This window comes from Streptopelia decaocto, assembly GCF_964273445.1.
Source record: "Streptopelia decaocto genome assembly, chromosome: 7".
Classification (NCBI taxonomy): domain Eukaryota; kingdom Metazoa; phylum Chordata; class Aves; order Columbiformes; family Columbidae; genus Streptopelia; species Streptopelia decaocto.
Genome location: NC_138661.1, coordinates 35039139 through 35048363, shown reverse-complemented (window position 1 = coordinate 35048363; position 9225 = coordinate 35039139). Strand labels below are relative to the sequence as shown.

Sequence of the window (9225 nt, the reverse complement as noted above, 5' to 3'; positions counted from 1 at the left end):
CTGTCTGGAAAGCACCACACATTCCAAACACCACTATGGTGTTGCGTTAGCAATCAAAGGATTTATGTTTGAATTTTAACATACCTGGAGCACAGCACTCTTAGGAAGGAGGCTAAAATACATGTGGTTCACTAGTGTATCTTCAGTATTAGTCTTCAGCTCTCAACTATAAACCACAGTGTATCATTACCACACTGAATACCAGGAAAAATTGTTCTTCCTTTATTGGCACTTCCAGAAGCATAACAGTGAAATGCCATACCCTGTAAACATCAATAAAAAACTCTACTGCAGACAGCAAGTACATGCCCCCAACATAGTAAGGTTTATTTTGGCAGAAAAATTTGTCAATCAAACCCTTATTTTGAACAAGATGTAGTTTGTTTCTTCAAACTGTTTCTTGTAAAAGCTTGCTGCCAGTGAAAGCCCGACTGTAACATCTATAGGTATCATAGGAAGTATCACAGGGGCCAGTAACGGTTTCTACAGTTTTTACATGTTAATTGTAACATGGGAATTAATCACAGAATCACAGAATCGACTGGGTTGGAAAAGACCTCAGAGATCATCGAGTCCAACCCTTGGTCCAACTCTAGTCCGTTTATTAGATCATGGCACTAAGTGCCATGTCCAATCTCAGTTTAAAAACCTCCAGGGACGGCGAGTCCACCACCTCCCTGGGCAGGCCATTCCAATGCCTGACCACTCTCTCTGTAAAGAATTTCTTTCTAATATCCAGCCTAAATTTCCCCTGGCAGAGTTTAAGCCCATGCCCCCTTGTCCTATTGCTAACTGCCTGGGAGAAGAGACCAATCCCCACCTGGCTATAACTTCCCTTCAGGTAGTTATAGAGAGTGATGAGGTCACCTCTAAGCCTCCTCTTCTCTAGACTAAACAACCCCAGCTCCCTCAGCCTCTCCCCATAGGTCTTATGCTCAAGTCCCTTCACCAGTCTTGTTGCTCTTCTCTGGACTCGCTCCAGCACTTCAATGTCTTTCCTGAACTGAGGGGCCCAGAACTGAACACAATACTCCAGGTGTGGCCTCACCAATGCAGAGTACAGGGGAAGGATCACTTCTCTTGTCCTGCTGACCACGCTATTTTTGATACAGGACAGGATACCATTGGCCTTTTTGGCCACCTGGGCACACTGATGGCTCATGTTGAGCTTCCTGTCAATTAGTACCCCCAGGTCCCTTTCTGTCTGACTGCTCTCCAGCCACTCTGCGCCCAGCCTGTAGCGCTGCAGGGGGTTGTTGTGACCAAAGTGCAGCACCCGGCACTTGGCCTTATTGAACTTCATCCCATTGGAATCAGCCCATTTTTCCAGTCTGTCCAGATCCCTCTGCAGAGCCCTCCTGCCTTCCAGCAGGTCGACACTCCCTCCCAACTTAGTGTCATCAGCAAATCACGTCCTATTTAAATGTGGAAAAGAAATAAAAGGGGATGGCATTAGGAAGGTAATTACACTCCCTTTATTAACTAAATTCCTTATTAACAGTGAATATTCAGGTACAAAACAGTCACCACAGTTTTAGTGAGTTTATTTAAAAGTCATTCAACTATCCTTGTTTACAAGTAAACACGATGCAATTTATTCAGGAGACTCCAGACTACCAAAAGGACCAATGATAATTCACAGCATAGATATATTTTTTAAAAGAATCAATAAAATAATTTTCTTCTGTTAAACACTTCTAAAATTGTTCCTTTACCGAAGTGGGAAAGACAACAGCTATGGGAATGATGCTATCACGAAAAGGGTTCCAACTCAGGCTACAACAACCTACAGGTTTCAACGCTGTTTCTGAAGGAGCCCCACGTTCCGACCGCGCTCCGCCCGGGCTCGGGGCCTCAGCCGGGACACCCGCACCCACCGTTTCTCCCCTAGATTTTGGGAAACCCAAGCTTTAAGCTCTGTATCTACGACCCACCCTTTCAGATGGTGTTCCCGTTATTTCGTCCCCAGCGGCGCTCCTCCCCGCTCCCGGGCAGCTGAGCGCCTCGGAGTCCGCAGGCATCGGCGCCTCCCCAGGGCACCGACACCGCCGTGCCCTGTGTCCCAGTGGCGGTCTAACCGGGCTCAGAGACCGACCCATGACCTCGCTGCCCGCTCCTCAGCGCTGACCAGCTCGGCTCAGCCCGACCCAGCCCCGCCGCACGGACGCGGCAGCACCACGGCCACGGGCGCGGCACAGCCCAACCACCTGCAGGGCGGGGCAGGAGAGGGACGCTGCTCATACGGCATTGCTGTCGGTCAGAACGGAGAAGACAGGCCTCAGTAGGTGACCTGGCGGCTCAGGTTTCGTCACCACGTGAGAGTCCTTTTATATTTGCATCCCTGGGAACGGCTAAGAAGAACTCGAACATTGTCACCCCCGTCCTGACGATGGTACCTCTCCAATTGAAAGCTAATCTTCTAATTATCGCGAGAGTTCGGCGAGTCGGTCGTCATGGGAACGGCGGCGGCGGTTGGGCTGCCTCCCGCGCTGCCGCCCCCCCGCGGTAAGGACGGCCCGGCCGTGCTGGCCCGGCGCCCCCGCGGGGTCCGTGGATTCCCGCTTGGTTCTGTGGGCGCGCCAGGGGCGGCGGCGCCTCGGGCCCCGGTTCGGGGCCTCCACCCGCCCTGTGCCGCGCCCGGGAGCTCCCGCCTCTGCTGGGGCTGCAGCACCAGCCCTTCGTGTGATTGGTGTACGGTGTGAACGGGCCTCTGCAGTGCATGAGCCTGAGGTTCATGAGTTGAAATGAGCAAATTAATATAAACTGCTCTTTTTCTTCTCTGCCTGCTCCCTTATGCTGTGTCGTGATGTGATGGGCCTGTGTATGTGACTCAGTTTGTCCTATTTCTTGTGCTGAAATAAGTTGAATTCTCTTGGGCACTCTGAAATTAATTACTAGTGCATGTCACATGCTCAGGTATTTAATTCCTGTGAATTCATGCAGTTTTTGCAGAGAACCAAGCATTTCTGTTGTTAAAACTCGAATTGGGACTGGGAGTGTGATTATTTGGATTTGGGAACTCCTCTCATTTAGAATTACTGAATATAAAAAGCTTTTGGCTGCTTTATTTGATGTGTTCAAGATGTCTATTAAATGCCCTAATTCTTTTGTTGATGCCAACTTTGCCAGTCCTGTGTTTTGCAGGAGGGTTGGACTAAGTGGTCTTTGAAGGTCCCTTCCAATCCAAACTATTCTATGCTTTTATGTTTATAAAAAACAAACAAAAAAAAAGAGCCGTGACATTTCCTTTATTGTGATATTACTTTTCACATTTAAGCCATTTTAAGTTTCTTTGACAATAAGCACATTTGAACACTTTGGCTGGCTTAATGATATAAATATATATTTGTACATGTGTTAAAAAGTGTTTACTTGAGTGTCAAGCTGGTCTGTACAGAAAAGACCTCTCAACATTGTATTGCTAGGAAGGATTTGAAGCTTGGTAAGTCTACATCTGAAAATCTGAAATGTGACTGGGCTTCTGTTGCTTTATTATGAAACTGATAGTTTGGAAGGTTGTTGGTGTGGGTTTTTTGTTTGTTTGTTTGTTTTTTCCTGATTTTAGGTCACAATGGATAATACAAGGGGGAGCTTGGATAGAATTTCAAGGCCTGCATCTAGCTCAAGTACTTATCCTAACGGTAGATCTTTAAATACATCTATGGAGTTATTAACACCAGAGCCATGTTTACCAAAGGTAATTATTTACATTGTTGGCGGGTTGGAAACTCTGTGCCTAATTCTTCTTAGTAGAATGCTGAAGAAATAAGATTCTACATTTTTAGCTTCATATAGAGTTCTGGGCTCTGCAGGTGTGCTAAGGGGTTACATGGAAGTTCATGAATGTGGGCTGCTCCTTATGCATGCATGGAATTATGTTTAATTTCATTTTTCTGATTATATGTTACTTATATGTTTGCCACAAAAAGGGCTATTCAGCACTACAACCTGGAAAACTTGGTTGCCTTCCTCTTTGTATTGAATCAGATTATTAAATAAATTCATTTTTAAGCAAAAAACATTTGAAATTCTGTCAGTAATGTGTAGACACACAGATATAGAGGCTGTTAATGGGTGAGCCAGAATGTGCATAATTTCACTTCCATCTCATTTGTGCTTTTAAGTTGGAATGAAAATTATTTTCCTTATTAGAAGAAAACATTTCATAAGTTGAATTTTTAACTACAAGGCTCTCCTGTGATATGTTTGAATCAAGTTTAAAAAACCAAAAGCATAGTATTCCAGGAAATATGTCAGCTCCAGAGATTCAACAAAATCCATCAGAAGTAGGTGTTTGTCTATCCTCTGAGAAAATTAGTATTGGGAATTAACTTAATTTTGGGAATGGGATATGTGATATAGTTCTTGGGATGTAGGAACTGGGATCTGACAATTAGAGATCTAGTTTGATTTGTTTAGATTAGTCCAGTTGTACTGTACCTCGGTTCACCTGTCTGTAGAATGGGATCATACCTGGGTGCTTCACAGAAGTATTAAAATATTTTTTAATAGATTGACAGTTAGGTGTTAAAGTTGACATCAGGTAACTCTGAATCCAGGTTCTGACCTGAACATCACTGGCTGTTGCATGAAAATTGCAGTCTCTTGAGACCGGTGAGTTAAGCATAAGCTTTTCAGTCCTTCAAAGACTATAAAAAACTCTATAGTGTGAGCAAGTGATTGGGATGCGATCTGGTGCAGAGCACCCACAGTGTCAGGAAATGGATGAGGCTGTCGTACACACAGACTCAGCTGGTTGGCTGTACCCTCTGCTGCAGCAGAAGTGGCATAAACACCTGGAATCACTTCCTAGCCTGGCAGTCCCAAATCTGGCAGTCTGTACAACAGTGAGCTTGAGAATCAATGTGATATCTAAGAAACATGACTCTTACTAGATCTAAAAATGGTGATTTTATTTAAGAAGTACTCTGCAGTCTTATATAGAATCATTGTTAGCCTTTGTGATAGTATGTGATTGTTGTGATTATCTTTTTCTCCCCTCAAAGATTTCTGTTTTTATGGTAGTAATTAATTTGCATTTCATAGGATGATTCACCCGTCAGTTTGGCTGCTAGTTATCAAAGAGGCAGTCTAGAAGACAGCTGTCCAGAAGAAAACAAAGGTGATTACAGAGAAAAATCTGATATCAAGGAAGTAAGAACAGATCAGCAAACCACGAAGGAGAGTTTGACCTTCTTTCTTCAGAAGTGTATACTGAATCCCAATGAGTTGTCAGCTGTGGGATTGACTAAAACTTGCTTGTGTTGTGGCTACACCAAATATCATGTTTGTATAGTCTGGGTAAAACTTTATTGGTGGAGAGAAAAGAGGATGCAAATAGGTAAAATTCTAGAAAAGAAGGAGGTTCAAAATTCATACTTTCACTTCTTTTCACTATTTTGAATCCATCTTTGAAAGAAATGTGTTATCACTGCCATTACCACTACAGCGTATGTCTCATGGCTTCTAAGCTGTGATGTGCACCTTGGTAATGACCTCAATGTTCAAGAGAAACCATCTGCATGTGTTTCATGGACCATGTTAGAAAGTGTTTTCAGGGAGTTTTTTTTACCAAACTTTTCACAGAGATCCTGATCATTTTCACAGAGATTCCTAAACACTTTTTATCCTAATACTGGCCCATCACTCCAAAAAAAGTTGAAATTATGGTTGTAAGTTATGGTATCTAACAACTGAACAATGCTAATACTAAAAGCATACTTTAAATATAAATATGCAAAATCTCATTTTAATGAAAGCACTTGTAGAAGTGCTTCAGATGGCATTTCTTTTGGCATTCTATAAATGGTAATAAATTAGCTTTCTAGAGCTTCTGGCTATTTAAAAACAGAGAAGCAAAGGCTTCACAGTATGTGAATCAGTGGGAAATTTGGGTACCTTCTTCATGACAGAGTTGGAGTCAAAAGAAATCACTTGATTCCTGTTCCCGTGTTCAACATGAGCCCTGATGTACTAGTAGGTATCATTGTTTAAACAGTAAGCACTGCAGAGGCTCCATGGTGACCCCTAACTGATAAAAATGTATTTTGATCTCTTAATTGTTATCATTTCCTACAGTATCTTTAAAAATTTATTTCACATCTGTTGTGAAAGGCTTTTTCCTGTGTTTTTTTCAGGATTTATCTCTAGTTCAGATTCTGGAGATGAGAGCACTGAAACACAGACTTCAAAATTCTGTGAACCTTCCCAGGGGACACTAAGTCTTGCAAAAGCAGGTATTGCTTTTCAGGTGTATAGAGTAAACAGTGCAATAAAACTTTTTCTCTTTTTTCCCTTCCCGCCCCCCTCTTCCCCATCCCTCCCCCTCTTGCCCCACCCCCTGTTCTCACCCCCTTTTCTCCCTCTTTTTTTCCCTTGTTATACTTCCAGGAGAGTTTGGGACCATAGTGTATTTATGTGTTTATAGTTAGAAAGAAATATTACCAATTGAAAATGCATATGTGTTGTGAAATTCAGGAGCTATTGGATTAATTCTTTATTTAAATATTATTTTATTAAAGGATATACACTTCCTCTAATGATATGATAGTATTTGAGTTTTACATAGATTTGATATATCTAATGAGGCAGACTCCAGGGGTGATTGTAACTAGTGCAGCAGTGCTGGTCACCCAAAAGAACAGAAATTGAATAGAACTCAACTTCAAAACTTCACTCAGTGGTTTTAGGTTCAAATCCATCTGCTGGGTTTGGGCCAGTCAAAGTAAGTGCTTTTTTTAATCTTCAGGCTTTGGAGCTTCCCTGGAGCACAGTTAGATTTGTGTGCTCTCCGCTTATTGTTTCACTCATTGCTTTTTATGGCATAAAGTAGACCAATGCGTCACAGTAAATGCTTGGGATCAATGGGTGTATAAATCATTTGACCTCAAAAGATTAGAAAATGAAAAAATATTGGAGGGCTCCAAAACCTGGAAGTCTGGAGGACAGGGACAGTGCTGCAAGTGTTTCCTCTACTCTTGCTATGGAAGCTAAGTTTGACCAGAAAAGAGGGTAAAGCACAAGGATGCTATAGGAAGGGACAAAGCTGAAAGTGATCAGAAATTGTAATCTGCATGTTTAGGAAAAAAGAGACAGTACAGAAATCTCTCTTAATGAAGTAATGGTAGTGTCCATAACATTTCACCATTTCTGTTTTTCTAAAAAACATTTCTCTGGAACTAGTCTCAGAATGTGATTTGGCTGAAATACAAGTCAAGACTCAAACTTCTGTAACATTTAAAAGTAGAGATACTGGAGAGTCTCTCTTAACCCCAGAATTATTAATTTTAATGAATGATATCTCAACATGTGTTCTACTAGTGAGGCTGAAGAAATTATTTTTGATTTTTAAGTTTATTTTGTCTGTGATTTTTGATGGTACTGTGGAGGTGTTGTCACTCTCCCAATACAAATCAAACAACCTGCCCATAATGGGGGGGCTCTTCCTCCCTCACACCCTTCTATCCAACTGCTACAGCTCAGAGTTTGATTCAGAGTTCTGTTAGAAAAATTTGTATATTTTTCCCTGCTATGAACAGGTTTAGAAATGAAAATTATATGTATGTTTGAGAATAATTGTATTCTTCTCTGTGGTTGTTACCAAATTACTTGTGTGTGTGTGTGTGTGGTGATGTGTGTTTTTTCTGTTTGTGGTGGGGTTTTTTTTGTTTGTTGGTTTGGTTTTTTTTTTGTGTGTGTGTGGGTTTTGTTGGGTTTTGTTGTTGTTGTGTGTGTTTGTTTTTGTTGTTGTTGTTTTTTTTAACTTGAAATGCTTCAGGCTAACATTAATTTAAAATATATTCTACAGCAAACTCTTCCAACTTGGAATATTCTGAAGAAACAGATGTAGATCCTCAGATTCAAGCAGCTATAAAGAAAATGAAGAAACTTGACACAATACTGGCAAAAAAACATTTTAAGGAGAGAGCAATTAAAAAACAAGGCAAAGAAATAAGGGCAAAGCTCTGGGAGGAACTTAAGGTTAGAAGCATTCTGCTTGTTTTATAAATAGTGTATCTCTGTCTTGCAGAATTATAGTATTTCACAGACATTTTTCATTAAATAACTCACAGTTGGCTGATGAAAGTGAAGAAATGGATCTTAAAAAGTAACTTTGAATAGGTTTTAATACCTGTTGGTTAGGCAGACTTTGAAAGAAGGCTGTGATCCTTAAAAATGGGTATGACCAATATCCAAATACACAGCTGTCCCGGTGTGGTTTACTAGCACAATCTTATGGTTGAGCTCATTACTTGCAGGTATGAAAAGGCGTGACAAGAGGTAATGTCTGTGCACCCAGATCTAAAAAGTGCTTATTCTGCTCTAGTGTAACTGTTCATAGACCCATCTATTTCAGTACTGTCTGTTATTGAGGAAGTCAGTGATGCCCCCAAAGACGGCATAAGAAACATACAGCACAAATTCCTTCACATTGTACCTATCCTGGTCTCTAGCAGTTAAATGTCACTTGAAGCCTTGAAACAAGAAAGTATTTCCTCTGAGGTTAAGCATTGTATAATTTACATGAATACAAAAGTCAGTTGCAAAAAAGACATGATGGCATTTGGTTTGACTACATCTCGTAATTTAATTTACTTTAATTTGGATTCAGAAACATATGTACATTACAAAACTTCTTTGTCTGGTGAAATGTGTCTCCATGTAAGAGATAATATGTAACAGAGGTTTTAAAGTTCCACCATGCCTTTCTCATAACTTAGGAGATGTTCAGGTAGCCTCAAGAAGAAAATTAAGCAGTAAGTAAACATTGCCACTGAGCATGGAATTTTTAATAGCGTCTGAGGTTCATTAGGCCTGATAAGCGGACAACGTATTTTGCTTTCAAATATTTACTTTAGAGTAAATATATACTTGTATCTGAATATTATTGCTGTATTTCTTTTGAGTAGTTTATCGGAACCACTGGAAGCCATGAGGAGATAGAAAACACAAAACTTTTTTTAACTTTGATGTCATCGTGGCAGGATACTGCTGGTAAGTAAGAAAGAGTAGCAAATACCCTGATATAATTATCCTGTATTTTGATTAATATTAATGTTTTTGTTGGTTACTATAAAAATAAAGCTTTAATAGCTTTCAGGATTCCCCAGGCTGGTATACCCAGCGTAGGAAAGGCAGGCAGTTAAAAAATATGAGGTGTAAAAATGTTACCTAGAAGCTCAAGGGATGTGGGCCTGGCCACATGTGCGTCTTGGAGAAAATTTT

At 40.9% G+C, this 9225-nt stretch overlaps 1 protein-coding gene across 2 annotated transcripts in view; it reads left to right on the top strand.

Moving 5' to 3' along the window:
* The first annotated feature begins 2452 nt into the window (after positions 1–2452).
* Positions 2453–9225, top strand: part of FSIP1 (fibrous sheath interacting protein 1) — an 83783-nt gene continuing 77010 nt past the window's right edge. Inside the window, exons 1-6 of one of the 2 annotated variants that reach the window (XM_082058787.1) lie at positions 2453–2505; positions 3566–3697; positions 5047–5122; positions 6138–6236; positions 7808–7980; positions 8910–8994. In XM_082058787.1, the coding sequence (XP_081914913.1) occupies positions 3572–3697; positions 5047–5122; positions 6138–6236; positions 7808–7980; positions 8910–8994 (559 nt within the window). In that variant the 5' untranslated portion in view covers positions 2453–2505; positions 3566–3571. The remainder of the gene's footprint in view (positions 2506–3565; positions 3698–5046; positions 5123–6137; positions 6237–7807; positions 7981–8909; positions 8995–9225) is intronic. The other variant, XM_082058788.1, reaches the window with a different exon arrangement.